The sequence below is a fragment of the Sus scrofa genome, chromosome 13, assembly GCF_000003025.6.
Source record: "Sus scrofa isolate TJ Tabasco breed Duroc chromosome 13, Sscrofa11.1, whole genome shotgun sequence".
Taxonomy (NCBI): domain Eukaryota; kingdom Metazoa; phylum Chordata; class Mammalia; order Artiodactyla; family Suidae; genus Sus; species Sus scrofa.
The window spans coordinates 63583229-63599084 of record NC_010455.5 but is presented as its reverse complement, the minus strand read 5'-3'; the positions used below and the strand labels follow the sequence as shown (position 1 = coordinate 63599084).

Genomic DNA, 15856 nt, shown 5'->3' with positions numbered 1-15856 from the left:
TGTGGTACTGGTGCCAAAATAGACATACAGACAAATGGAACAGAATAGAGATCACAGAAATAAACCCAGACACCTATGGTCAATTAATCTTTGACAAAGGGGTCAAGAACATAAAACGGGGAAAAGACAGTCTTCTCAGCAAGTATTGCTGGGAAACCTGGACAGCTGCATGCAAATCAATGAAACTAGAACACACTCTCACACCATAAACCAAAATAAACTCAAAAAGGTCGAAAGATTTAAATATAAGACAACACACCATCAAACTCCTGGAAGAGAACATAGGCAAAACTTGCTCTGACATCAACCTTATGAATATTTTCTCAGGTCAGTCTCCCAAAGCAACAGAAATGAAAGCAAAGATAAACCAATGGGACCTAATCAAATGGACAAATTTTTCACAGCTAAGGAAACCAAAAAGAAAATAAAAAGACAATTTACAGAATGGGAGAAAATAGTTTCAAATGATACAACTTACAAGGGCTTAGTCTCTAGAATATACAAGCAACTTACATACTCAACAGCAAAAAAGCCAACAACCCAATGGAAAAATGGGCAAAAGACCTGAATAGACATTTCTCCAAGGAAGATATACAGATGGCCAAAAAGCACATGAAAAAATGCTCAACATCGCTGATTATAAGAGAAATGCAAATCAAAACTACCATGAGATAACACCTCACACCACTCAGAATGGCCATCAACAATAAGTCCACAAATAACAAATGCTGGAGGGGTTGTGGAGTAAAGGGAACCCTCCTGCACTGTTGGTGGGAATGTAAGCTGGTACAACCACTATGGAGATCAGTATGGAGATACCTTAGAAATCTATACATAGAACTACCATTTGGCCCAGCAATCTCACTCTTGGGCATACACCTGGACAAAACTTTCCTTGAAAAAGACGCATGCACTCACATGTTCATTGCAGCACTATTCACAATAGCCAAGACATGGAAACACCCAAATGTCCATCGACAGATGATTGGATTGGATAGAAGTGGTCTATATACACAATGGAATACTACTCAGCCATAAAAAAGAACAAAATAATGCATGCTATTTGTGGCAACATGGATGGGACTAGAGACTCTTATACTGAATGAAGCAAGTCATAAAGAGAAAGACAATTACCATATGATATCACTTATATCTGGAATCTAAGATATGGCACAAAGGAAACTTTCCACAGAAAAGAAAAGCATGGCCTTGGAAAATAGACTTGTGGTTTCCAAGGGGGGGAGGGAGGGAGTGGGGTGGTTTGGGAGCTTGGGGTTAACAAATACAAACCATTGCCTTTGGCATGGATTAGCAAGGAGATCCTGCTGTGTAGCACTGGGAAGTATGTCTAGTCACTTATGATGGAGGATGATAATGTGTGAAAATAGAATGTGTGCATGTATGTGTAACTGGGTCACCATGCTGTACAGTAGAACATTCACAGGACACTGTAAACCAGCTATAACAGAAAAAATAAGTCATTGTATGCAAAAACAATAAAATAAAATAGGTAACCAACAAGGACCTAGTGTACATTACAGAGAACTCTACTCAATATTCCGTAATGACCTACATGGCAAAAGAATCTGAAAAAGAACAGATAAATGTATACATATAACTGATTCATTTAACCATACACCTAAACTAACATAACACTGCAAATTAAGTATACTCCAATAAAATTTTTAAAATACATAAATTAAATAAATAAATTCTATCCAATCACTATGAGGCACTTAAGGCTCTTCCTTAACCTTTCTAACGTTTGTCCTAGAAAGCTGGAAGTATGGGAATGTCAATTGATGAGTTCTTGAGTGCTAGTTTTCTTAGGTAACAAGTGTCATAATTGTTATTAAAAATATAATGTTTAATATGTTTATTGTTCTTATCTTTCCTGGAGAATATTTACCCACATGGATGGCAAGGGCCTTGTTCATCATTTCATCATAAATGGATGACACTACATTGGGTATAGAATACACACCTGATCATCATTTGTTGAAATCCAGCAAAGTAATGAATAGAATAATCCTAAGGGAATAGAGACCCTCAGGCAGGGTTGGTGTGGCCAGAGGGAACCGCAGCCTTTGGGAGTTAACCCTGCCCTGGTCAGGGTTCTGATGGGAAGCTCAAATCACCAGAGCAAACACTTTTCTCACTCTTTCTTTTCTCTGGCATGTCTTCCTCTGGGATATTCTTCTTCATCATGGAATGTAGGGTAAGCTGACAATAGATGGGGTTCAAAGGTCTAAGAAGTAATTTAGGGAACTGTTTAATGTTTTCTTATTTTGTTGTTGTTGTTGTTGTTTTGTTTGTTTGTTTCTTTCTTAGGCCTGAGACCTGACAACTCTAAGCAACATGTACCCCTGTGCCCAGAGTTCAGTCTAACTCTGCAAGAAAAACATTGGTTTATTATTTTAAATAGGGATTCTCTCCTGCCAGAATCCCTATTTAGCTTTTCTCCCTTCTGGAAGCAGTTTGGCTCTCAGATTCAAGAATAAATTAGTGTTTGGCATCCTATGTCCTTGGTTCTAGTTAACCACCTTTGCTTTTTGTTAACATTGCCATTATCAAATCAAAATAGAAAGAAGGAAAAGAAGGAATATATTAAACAAAGCTATAAAAAAATAATCCTATGTCACTTCTAATATATGTAAAATCAAATGCTATGAGTTATGTCAGGCACTTTTACTTACCAAGCATTGACAAGAGAAAATTAAATTTAATTTTATCCCATAATCACTATAAAGGCTAAGAGATTCCATGGGCTTGGAGATACAGCCCTTTAGGCACCACCTCAGTGTCAAAATCTGTCAAAATAACAGAAAACCCAAGTCGGGATATGGACTAGATTACAAAAGTATAAATATGTTAAAAATCCAAATTGCTACCACTATTTTAACACAAACTTGACTGTCATCAAAAGTAAATTCTTAAATATTTATAAAGATGAAGGAACTATTTCATTTATGTAGGAAAAAAATGAAATATCTGAAATTAGCTTCATATATTTTGATTTCATCCTCTTTATAAGAGCAGTGCCTATAACAAAGTCAGTCACCTGGGAATGTCTTTATTTTTGGAAAGGTAAATGAGGTTTACAGTTGCACATTCCTGGGGAATTTGCACAGCCAAGAAATGCAATACAAATGTCCTAACAGTTGTTCCAGAGGGCAGTTTCCACAAAACTTATAAAAGGCAATTTTTGGAAGTATCATGAGCAATTAAGATAATGCTTCAGTGTACCTGTTGAGATATTAATGAACTCCCGTGGGGCATTATTAAGTTCACAGTTAGCTGTAATTTCACTTTTAGTTCTTATTAAGCTTTATTGATATGGATCCCCCCCAAAGTGAAAATGGTCAAATAACCTTCTCAGGCTCATTCTTTGAAGCGTCGCTCTCTATGATTTATACATATTTCTCTCCTAGATAACATGTCTGCTCATCTTAGAATGGTTGGATTTGTTTCTGATTTTGATAGTATTTATTTATTTCAAAGTACTGAGGAATGACTAATAATTTTGAATTTGTTTAATGTCTGGAATTTCACTCAACTTTAAATTGCTCATGACGAAGATTACCATCAGATATTTCAATTCTTTTCCCCTCACCTTTCATTTCTTGAACTGCATGACACCAAATACTTCCAACATTCTGTAATTGGCACTAAGCATTGTCTTAGAACCAAGTAATTTTATGTATGGAATGCAAATCAAATTTGTCTTGTATATATTTCAAAGAATGTTACCTGTTGTTTTTATTACTATTGCTGTATCAAATCTCTCTATACACCAGACTTGCGGGTATGCAATACTTTACATACACAATCTCATAAATTTTTGCAACAACCCACAAGACATACATATATTATTGTCAGGAATATTCATGGTTTTGCCTTCCTCATGTCTGAGTTCTTGCATTTTATCTAGATATGGGTCTAATGCAGGATCCAGATATTGGTGTGTGACACAGCTGGCAGATCAGAACACAGAATTCCTCTATCTGCATGAATGACTCAAAGGGAATAACATGACCTGATCCAGACCAAGGTGAACAGGTAGGATGCAATATCCAGGTGGGGTTGGAATTCATGCACAGAACAAACTTTTTTCTTACTGAAATGTCTGAAAGGAATCAATATAAAGCAGTGGTTACTGATGATAATGAAGATAAAGATGATGGTGATGATTTTTCCAGGGGAAGGGAGGGAAACCTAAATATCTTTCACATCTCACAGTCGGCATATGTTAGAAACAGGACTGGAGATAAAACTTGTCTCTCCCCATTTCTTATGAAACTTAGAAAATGAGAAGAAAGCTATAATTTTGGGGTGGTCTAAATCAGCCAAAATAGTAATATATGTATCTGCCATCAAGTTAGACAAACTCTGCAAGATTATTTCTCAATCCTCAAAATGAGGTTAGTCACTTGAGCTCCACTTATGCCACAGGGCAAACATAGGATATTTAAAAAAGGAAAACCATACACACCATAGTTACACAGAGTTGTTTTGTCCAGTGCTACTTTCCTAGATGAGCATCCTGGTTAAAAGTGTGTGAGGGGTTGCCTAAGTGTATGCAGTATGTAAATAGGCTTTCTGAGGCCTTCTGTAGACTATAAAAATACCTCTACTTCTATCTCCATAGTATAAAATGATGATGCAGAGAGTGAAATTTCCTTTCCAATATGGCACCACAGAAATCATCTGCATACACTTTAGCAAGCAAATGGAGAAAAGGGTGGAAATAATTTTATGACTTTTCAGTCTTTCCTCACCCTTCATGTCTATAAATTATCCCTGTTCCTTATCCCTTTAAACTATCTACTAATAAACAAAATGTAACCAAAGTAAGGATTCATTTGAACATTTCCCAGTATATTAGAAATGATCTTAGATGTCTTTCAGGCTCTGAGGGCCAGATTCTCATATGTAGAGGTTTGATTTGTCAGACACTAAAGGCTGACTTTTAAAGTGTTTCAGTAACAAGATACATGTCAAGTCTCTGTAAAGTAGCATCTCTTGACCTCAGCACTACAGACACCTGAGGTCAGATAATTCTTGGTGTCATAGGGAGAGTGCACTTTGTGTGCAATGTAAGATATTTAGAGGCATCCCTGACCTCTGTCACTAGATATCAGTAACATATCCTACAGTTGTCATAATCCAAAAAATTACACAGACACTGTACAGTATTCCCGTGGTGGCAGCAGGAGGTGGGAGGGCAGGGAGGCAGTTCAAAATCACCTTGGTTGAGAACCATTGAAATAAAGGTTTATCAGTGAAAAAGGACAACTCTAGTCATAAAAACATGGTCACAGAGTGAAAATAAAAGGCAGTATTTTGACAAACTTGTGGCTTTCTATACCTTACCTATTTTATTTCTACCTGCCATTCTTTCCCAATTATCAAAGCACTTCTTTCCCAACCACTTTCAGTCATCTGGTCTCTCTGTAAAGAGCATAAATGACAATGCTGCCACAGGGCTGAGTGCCACAATACAGGGAAGCAGCCAGGAAATTCTTAAAGTGAAGAAAGTTTTTCAGGGGAGAATGAAATTAGATCCAACCTTGCATTCTCTCTGAGAAACATTGCCACTTTTCTAAGTAGATTACAGTTAAAATATATGTGTAGATAGATAGATAGATATAGACTATTAAGGATGGTTGAAAATGGAGTGTTAGAGTTGAGCACTATAGCAAAAAATGCGCTATATTCTATGTGAATTTCAGTTTTCAGAAAGCAAGAGTACAATAAAATGCACTTAGAAATGCTGCTGAACAGGATGCAATCTTCGTTTAATGATTCAGAAGCCACTTTCAGGGTCTGGCAGGACTGCAGGCACATTAATTTTCATTGTATAAGAATATAGATGTAGATGTTCCAGGAGGTGGAGTTAAATCTGTGCTGATCCTTTGATTCCCTGAAAGAGGCTTACTTGACAAAAAATTTTTATTTACTTTTTTCCCTTATAAAAAGGAGGGAAACGATGCTGTTTCTTTTAGCTTTTGTAGGGCTCATATTCCAAGTTAAGCATTCAGTGACTATTTGTCAATACAAAAAGATACTTCATAAAAACACTGCCCAGTAAATTATTCCCCGTTATGTAAGTCAGATAACACAAAACTACACCAGTAGCATGTGACCAGTTTTTCTAATCTGTAAAATTTAAGAACAATAATGTAATTAAGGAGATAAACCAGTTTTAGAGGTTTGACAACCTAATATATAAATATATATATACACACGAATACATATATACACATAAACAGAGAGATACAGATAATGAAGGAAAAAAAAGAGTTAATTAAGAGAATGACTTAGAGTGGTACCACAGCTAAGGTAAAAGGTAAAATCCAAGCTAAGTGTAAAGTAGCATTTTAAAGCCTTTAAAATATTCTAAAGTGTGCGTGCACATACACACATCTAAGTTATTTCCAAGTATATATGTAATTAAATTTATAAGACTAGATAACTTCATCAGACCATTCACTAGAACAAATGCATTTACTTCTCTGTGGCATTTTCATATTTATATATACGCTTATATATAGGCCTGAAATACCTGTTTCCTATCTTTGCTTACTTAAACCCTAATACTTCTATAAGATGCAGATTTATTATATGCAAACTGCTTTGGGGAATTTCCCCTATTCTCTCTAACTAAGCAGAGTCCTCTCTTATTCCTCGTCATTTTTGCTGTATGTTATTCAGCTTTTCATCCCATTTTTATTATTACCATTTTTGTATATGCTACCAGACTTCCTGAAGAAAAGAAATGAAGCCAAGTCTATGTTTTCTTTTATATAACTTATCAGGTCATATCATATACATTGTAGGTTTGCAAGAAATGCTGAAGTATTTTTGGTATTTGAAAATCATGAGTGGGAATATTTTGGGCGATAAGTAATGTTATAATGACTTATGCTACTCAATTAGTAGTGACTTAGATAATAAAACCATAAAATAAATCTAGACATAGCTGGTTTTCAGATCGATTTGGTGACTTAACAATGCCAAGGAATTGAGGTTTTTCAAGGAAGTTCTCTTAACCTTTTCCTCATATTCATTAGGTGGTTCTGGGTCCTCTAGGCATCATATATCACATGACATTATTAAGACAGGGATGGGAGGACTCTGGGAGACAAAGCCTTTCTCTTTTACCTATTTGAATTTTGATCAAGGAAATTTTTTTTTAAAGATTCCCTTCCCCAACACATTCGCCTCATATCTCATTGGCTGAAACTGTGCCATATTATTATCCCTACTCTAAACACTGATTGCCACCATTTATTTATGATTCAACAACCTCAGAGGATGGGATTCTTGTTGCTAGAAAGAAAAATCTGGGTTCTCTTAGCCAGGAAGAGGACAGGTAAGTGAATAAAATTATTTGGAAGTTAAATAACTGTTCCTCCTGGCAACTGTGGACTCACCTATGCAAATTAACTTGAGTTTGACATGCTTGTAAGCATGCAAGAATCATTTGAAGAATGCATAAATAAGCCCATGAGTACATTCATGCACTGTTACTCACCATACGGGGGAATATAATATGTGGCTTTTACAAAGTGTATTCGGTCCATCTTGCTTTCCTTCCACAGAATCATTAGAGTAGTCTTGTTTCCCAGAAACCACTTTGATGGGGCAAACTGGTCTAAACCAAATACTGAAGGGTCATTAAGGAGAGAACATCTACTTTACCTTCATGTCCTCTGTCTGCTTTGAATTCCTTCAAGTGTTTTTTGAGATACGTGGAATTATAAAGTCAGGGCAAAAATTTAGAATGGAGTGGGGGGGGATAAATTTAAACAATTTTTATAATATAGCATTTGAGAAACTGAAAATTTGGAGAAGTCATGACCAAGAGGTATTTAAACTAATTGAAGCATAGGAGGCAGATTTCCTCCAGCAAAGAGGCAAAGGAAATCCTATCCTGAGGAAGAAGACAGTAAAGACAAATGTACAGAATAATGAAGAAGTGGGGTTCTTTTGAAGAAAGTACAGAAATGTGTATGTCTTGAGGGTAGAATCCATAATTTCCCTTGATTTACAGCTAGAGAAGAGGGTAAAGCAAGATGATGAAATAAAGTTAATGACAATTCAAATTTATTTTGTTTTGTCTTCTATTACAATCATTACTCTTATAGATTAATATACAAAATCTTTCTAATATCAGTTATTGCACTCTTGGAAGACTACTTAGGTAATATGTAAGCAGAAATTCCAAGAATTACTACGTCCTAAACATCTTGAGGGTAATAATTAAGAAGCTCCTTCACTCAAATAGCAGTAATCATTCAACAAGGATTCAATTAGGGAAATGTCATTGATTCTTCAACAAGGTCTCTGGGACAAAAGGTTTACAGGGTTTCATCTGGTATCTGAAGCAGGCCACTCCCTGCTGTGAGAGGCAATAAGGAAACTGCTGACTTTATTAACAAGGATCTCCACTGCTGGCAGAGCACAGTGGTTGTGGTAGAAGCAAAGCTGAGCATTTGTCTATTTTCTTTCAGTCCTTCTTCCTAGCTCTTGGGTAAACAAACACAGAATAAGTGAAAAGGGGAAACAAACAGTAAAGTTTTAGAAAGGTTAAGCATTATCCAAAGATCCAAAATACTGGCAATGGTCATCCAGGATTCTTAGACCTTGATATAATTGTTATGAAATAAATTTGAATGTACATTAAATGGAATTGCAAACAGCAAGCCAGCAGGGTTTGCAATGATTTGTGCAATCATGTCTGTCATTGGCCCCAATATCTTCTTCTAGAAATAAAATTATTTTACCCAGCTCTATCCTAGCTACAATTTTTATGACCTAGAATCATGATACCTTTTCTTGGTTAAGTACATATGTGAGAAAATACCTCTGGTAAAACTTTTAAGATATTTTTCAGGTTTTAGGAGTCTGGCAGTTTCTCTTCACTGCACATGGTTGGGAATATTGATTTGTTCTAGATTTTACCATCTTTAATATTCCTTCCCTATAGCCTACAACTTCTGCTACCACATTACCTGCTACCATATCATCTTCTCATTACTGTGATTGCATATTTTTTCCATGTAATTACATTTTAGGTTGACTGCTTCCTGTGGAGACTGAGGAGGAGAAAGAATGTTATCAATGGCAGCACTACTATCACTGTGGATGTTAACACAGTTGCTTCTGGGAAGAATTTGAGATGCAACTGCTGATCCCCTCCAGGACACATGGATTCTCTTCAGAGGTAAGTGCTGGACTTAGGCATTTTGTCCTCTTCCTCATCTTGAATTTTAGGTACCTTCCAGGTTGCAAGGAAAATGTTTCTCAAATGGTCTAGGATAGGATGTTAATACTAATGGATTCAGATCTCTGCTTTTAGAGAGCAAAATGATACTCAGAGAGGGGAAGTAATTTACCAAAACTCACATGACTATAGCATCATGACAAAAGGACTAAAATCATATCTTTTGAATAGGTCCTACAGTGATTTTCCAAAAATATATGCTGTTTCAAGTGTTCATCCCTCTCTATACTAGATTTTAGAATTAGAAAGACTCATTTTGATTTTTAAGCAATATGAATTATGAAGTGCTTTGTAAAAATAGAAAACTCATTGTAACACTTGCTCAAAAGTACGTTTATTTCTCTCAAATGAAGTAATTTGATAGGTAAAGTGTCCAGAGCTGGCATGGTAGTCCTGTAGTTACCAGGGACCCAGGTTCTTTTATTTCTCTGTTCCAGCAGCCTAACAAGTCAATTCCATCCTCAAGGCCGCTTTGGGCCCTGGATATGGCCAAAGCTCCCAGAATCATGGACTCACTCGAGAGAGCAAGATGGGCGATATAGAAAAAAACAAAGTGACACCTTTTCCAATTGAGTAAAACCCTTTTGTGGCACCTTCTAACCTTTGCATACAACACTTCCACCTATATAGCATTGTCCAAAGCAGTCTCATGGTAAACCTAACTGCCAGAAAATATTTTTGAAAAATCTATTCTTTTAGTTGTGTACCTAAAAGACACAAATAAAACTTATTACTAAGGGAGAAAAAGGAATAGGGAGAGGGTGGCTATCACCTACCACAATCTTGAAGGATGGATAAGAATTGGCCTTGTATGGCTATAAGCCAGTGAACTGCTAAGTAGATACAGTTGACAATTTAGATATGATTGAATCAATTTTAAAACAGTTATTTACAAGGCAAAAAAGACTATCAATAGTCAATAATTCCATAATAGGATATTAACCATACATTGACCATGGATGATAATTAATTTTGGAAGCAAACCTTCATTAGCATGATCTTACCATAACCCCAAACAGTACTATTTACATGAAAATACTGCAAGCACAAAACTGATGTGCTTCTAATGGCATGGCTTTCATAACTTCCTAATTCTTCTGCTATGAACATCTCTGAAAATTTACTAAAAGTGTTCAAACTTCTTCAACTCAATATTCTTTTTAAAAAAGTTTTTGATATGGGCAAGTTTAATACTATTTTTAAAAATTTCTCCCAACTTTAAGACAACTTTGTGATAACTTATTCAAGTTCCTTCTTTTCAGCCATAATATTCCTGCATGGATGGGAAAGATAATTCTTTTAACCAACTCTGCTTTGAACAACTAAGACATTACATTTCTTGATTTCTCTGATACCAAAGGCAGGAAAAGAAGTAACACTATAAACCATCATTCCAAATAAAGGACCCAAGAGATTGGGATATTATTTTAATCAACAGCCCATGCATCCTAGAACAATGTGCTATGAGTGTTAGGTCTCTGTTTCCCAGCAGTCAGACTTAAGTCATGTTTATATTCATATACACAAAATATAATGGAAAGAAAGAAAAGACATTTCCCTGATAAAATGTCAAGCAAAGCTGTGAAGATACATTTTATCTTTTACCATGAATGGACATGTTCTAAAAAAAAGTCACAAATCTTAAATAGTCTCAAGGAGATCAATACTTTAAGTAATTTTATTTTAAGTTGAAGAACTATTATGGTAAGTAGAGGATTTTTTTCTAATTTCTATTCAATACTTGTCATGTTTTATATCTGCTAGATTTTTTAAGCAAAGGACCACATACATTTAATTTTAAACTCTTCTAGTCTTTCCTTAACAATCTTTTACTTTTTCTGTCTAAAATTATATTGCGTGTGCTTCCTACTTAAAAGAATTCTATTTACCTAGGCTGGCTCTATCATACCCCAGAGAAAAGGGTTCACTTTTCATTCTGATCTTAATCTATTGCCACAGTAAAATCAATACGCATATTAAAGAACATTGACTTCTCCGCTTCTAACAGTGAATTCACCTAAAACTTGCCAAATTTGGAAGGTGGCCATTGGGGTTTGACAAACAATATTGGAAGTAAAACAACTGTGATAAAATTCCAAGCTAGTATCTTTTATGTTTCAACATGAAATATTTGTATATATACTATGTGTCTGTGTATGTAGTAAAAAATTTACTATGTCCCTATTTACTATTTTACTATTATTTTCTAGTTTATATTATACCTTTTAATACTGTTTACTATTTTTATATTGTGTATATTATTAATGAAAAACACTACATTTGTTCTATGCAGTTTAAGGATATGTCTTCCTGGTTAGTATAAGAAAATAAACCTAAAAATGTGCTTACACACCAAGGAATATTTTAACAAGGCGCTTTGCTAAAATACACTAGTAATGAAGGAGGAAGCTACCTTGAACTTAATAGTTTTCTGATGATGTAGCAAATGCTGAAACATTAGCTCGAATTTGTATGAGATGCTATAGCATTGTTACTAGATTCAGATGCTCTAATTGCTTTTCTTTGTAATGATGGTGAACCTAGGCACATTGACTCGTTTGATCTTCTCTGATGAGTTCTGTTCACTGAACACTTCACTGGCTCCATTCTGTGGAAGATGTTAGGGAGATGTGATCTCTCTTTAGGGGTGAGAGAGCTTTGACTCTGCAAAAATATCATAAAGATGGCTAGTATCTCAAAATGCAGAAAGAAGAGTATCTCTCTCAATATTTCCTTCAAACTTTCCAGGAGAATGCCCGAGTATTGGACTATTTCACATATAGTATCAATTTTAGGCGAATGATAAACTCTTTTAATATAGGATATCATAACAATTTTGAGCTGTCTGCAGCTTCTGACCACTGCCTAACTTTGCATAAGTCCTCTAAAACAGAAAGTTTAGATCACAGAGGTTTATTCAAGCCTGTATGCATCTTTCTCACAATATCTCAGAGCAAATGTGTCCAAATAAACTTTTTAACAAACTACAAGTTCCCTGGCCATGAGATGAAAATGGAGGAAAGTCATGGAGGGGAGAGAGAGAGATGTTAGTGAAAATTGAAGAGCTTAACAAAAGATAAAACAACAGAAAAAGAGAAAAAGAGGGAGAAAAAGAGAAAAAGAAGAGGGAGAAAAAGAGAGGAGGAGGTGAGTAACCCAAATAGGTTCTAAAAACAACAGTACATTTTATCTTGGGATGTTTAACATTTTATGGATTAAGGATCCTATCAAGTTCTCCATGACATAAAAAGTGATTAACTCAGTTCCCCTCCAAACCTCATATAGTCCTGGAAACAGTGAAAAGTTATATATGAAACAAAATACTGGCAAACAAGATGCTCAGGTATTTTTGAGCCTGATTATTCTTTCAACCACAGAACAATCCCCCCATCAAAGTCCACAAACTGTCCTGATCCATTTGTGACCAGTGTTTTCCCACAGCCATTTAAAATAATCTATGCTATCAAGAGCATCACAATTAAAACATCCTGGGTGATTCACTTCACTGCTCTCTGACTGTTGCACATTTGACCTTCATTAACTACTTAAGAATGGGAATTTGAGTGCAAAGTTACAGTAATAGATGGCACATTCAAAAAGGTAATTTCAATTCTTAACCAAATCACTATTTTGAGATAAAAATCACCAAGCCCAGCATTAGTCAAGTTCACTTAAGGCTAGAGGACATTTGAGCCATCTGAGTAACCCTCTCAACTAGCACATCTTCACAAGGGGCCAGGACCTTGGAGATATTTCCAGTATGACTTTTCTCAGCTCCCAGTCTGTCCTGATCCTGTTTGCTTTGCAGCAAAGAGATTCTGTGTTTCTATTCTTCCATTTCCTGACACTGCATGCAGAGAACAAATTCTAATTCGGAAACCACCTGAGGGAAAGGTGACACTTCAGTTGTCAATTGTCAAGAATAAACCCCATTTCTATCCACGCAAGCAAGGCAAGCCTCTCACCCTCAAAATAGATACCTAGGGGCTGCTGGCTAGCTGGTTGGGAGATAACAGTCACAGAGATGACAGCAATTACAACAATAGAGAATGGGAACAAAAAAGAATTCTCTCACTGTAAATATTTTCACTGCCAGCCAGTCTCTAATACGGATGTGAAAGCCATTTTGCAAAGTTCCCCTTAAAAGGCTAACTAAAAGCTGTCATGTCTCTGTGTTGAGCACAGCCCAAAACGGCATTCAGAGATAAATGAGAGCCAGTGTTCAAAAGGCAGAAAACAAACATGTGTAGCTCGTGGTGGGGATATTTTCATAGTCCAGCTCTGGTAGGATGTTTTAGCCCAGAGTAGATTAAGATGTAATAACCTTCTTATCTTTAGTCAAGCTTAAAAAAATCTGTTAGCCAAAGAGATTTTTTCTTTTAATCTCAGATTATTTTTTCCAACAATGGGCACTCTTCATTCTGCGTATGCTCTATGAAAAGCATGTGCGAGAGTGAAACACATGTGTGAGGATTGGGTGAGACCAAAAATAAATACTATAAGTAAAAAAGAGTATTAATTTGAGGCTAGCATAGTATGTCTCAGGTACAAGAGGCAGCACTAGATTAGTCTGTGGGACTATAACATAAGCATATTTAATTGTTATCTTAGATATTCTTCCTTTCTTGAATCTATTTTCTCCTCTTCACAAAAGTTGTTCATTTTGAGGAGAAACAGCCCTGGAGAGAAGTGAGTCTATGAACAAAAGTCTGAACCATCTCCCTGTAATTAAAGAAATGTGTAGTTAGCATAATCCAAGAAATTGAAAACAAGCTGAATTTTGTATCTATCCTGAAAAACTAATGAATACTTTGCCAATTATTAGATAATATAATCAAAATTATTCAGGGTTAGCCAGCTTCCAAATCTTGTCTCAGATATGCCTCTCCTTCCAAGTCTTGTTTTTTTCATATTTCTGGATTATTGATAGCTCTCCTTTGAAAGAGGATTTTACCTTGCCTGAAATTGAAGTGCTTCTTCAATTGTGATGTTGTCACAATCAAGAAGGACTCTTATAGGTTAGAGTTGTAACTTCCTATTTGATAATACTTTAACTATACCCTCAAAACACCATAAAAGCAACCAGATCCAAGGCAGTTCCATCACTGGTGATTATGGATGACACTACAGGATAAGCAATAGCAGATGAAAGGTGAAGAGAAAGGCGAGAAATAGACCTCAAACTGCTAGATTAGAACAAGCAATACGTCAAGACTAAGGGAAGACATGAGCGAATAGGATCTAGTCCAGGACGTAATCCATTTTGAAAGGACCAGGGACACAAAATAGAACTGAGTGACATGGAGACCCCCAAACTCACAGGCACTGGGGCAGGACAGCAAATTGATCTGTAGGAAGTGATGACTAGATCAAAGTCCCAGGGGATAAGATCAAGTGGCCAAGAAAGATTTTATCAATGAAGCAAAGGGACTGATAGTGTTCTTTTAAGATAGAGGTGGGTCCAGGAAGCACTAATGATCCAAGTATTTAGAGACCTCTAAAGCGAGCAGTGAGGGGGTCAGAGATACAGCCTCTCATGTAATGTTTCCAGGGTAAGGCATTGCAATTCCTTAAGAAGAGCATATAATGAACTTACAGGTGTGGTAACCCTCTGCTGCTTTTTAAATGTGCCTCCCTAGGTCACTGGTGATCCTCATCTAAACAGCTAAAAGGAAGAAAAGAAGAAAGTGTTTAAACATTCTTTTTTTTAATTAATTAATTTATTTTTTATTAGAGTATAGTTGATTTACAGTTTTGTGTCAATTTCTGCTGTAAAGCATAGTGACCCAGTCTTACATGTATAGCCACAACGGAAAAGCAGAAACTCTGCAAGCTAGAAGGGAGTGGCAAGATACATTTATGGTGATAAAAGGGAAGTACCTAGAACCAAGGATAACCTACACAGCAAGATTTTCATTGAGATTTGATGGAGAGATAAAAATCTTTGCAAACAAGCAATAGCTAAGAGAATTCAGCACTTCCAAACCAGTTCTACAGAAGCTACTGAAGGAACATCTCCAGGAAGCTAATTCATGTTTAAACATTTTTGGCAAATGTTACTATGATGATAAATAGAAGTCGGAGTTCCCATTGTGGCTCAGTGGTTAATGAATCTGACTAGGAACCATGAGGTTGTGGGTTGGATCCCTGGCCTTATTCAGTGGGTTAAGGATCCGGCATTTCCATGAGCTGTGGTGTAGATTGCAGACTCGGCTCGGATCCCACGTTGCTGTGGTTCTTGCATAGGCCAGAGGCTACAGCTCCGATTAGACCCCTAGCCTGGGAACCTCCATATGCCATAGGCGTGGCCTTAGAAAAGACCAAAAAAAAAATGCAATAAATAGAAGTGAATTTGAATAGAGGAGGAGAAAGACAAAAAGAAAACAAGATGGGCAAATCCGTTTGTGTGAATCATGCACTCACCACTGACATATTCAAAGATGAGATGTTTCTGATTATAGTGATTCTGATTTACCAATCTCAGTTAGAGCAAGTGTGCATAATTTCCATATGTTTCTAAACAGGGAAAATGGAACCTTTTCAAAAATTCCCAGGGATGCTTTTTTT

General features: G+C 36.2%; 1 protein-coding gene across 11 annotated transcripts in view; it reads right to left on the bottom strand.

Moving 5' to 3' along the window:
• The window catches only part of GRM7 (glutamate metabotropic receptor 7), an 885981-nt gene that overhangs the window by 604898 nt on the left and 265227 nt on the right, over nt 1-15856 (bottom strand). For 2 of the 11 annotated variants that reach the window (XM_021071057.1, XM_021071056.1), the window contains exon 1: nt 2697-15438. The exons of the other annotated variants lie outside the window; for them this stretch is intronic. Coding sequence is in view for 1 of the 2 variants with exons in the window: in XM_021071056.1 (XP_020926715.1) it covers nt 2697-2765 (69 nt within the window). In the remaining variant the exon portion in view is untranslated. Of the gene's footprint in view, nt 1-2696; nt 15439-15856 lie in introns of those variants that run through there. 11 annotated transcript variants of the gene reach the window in all.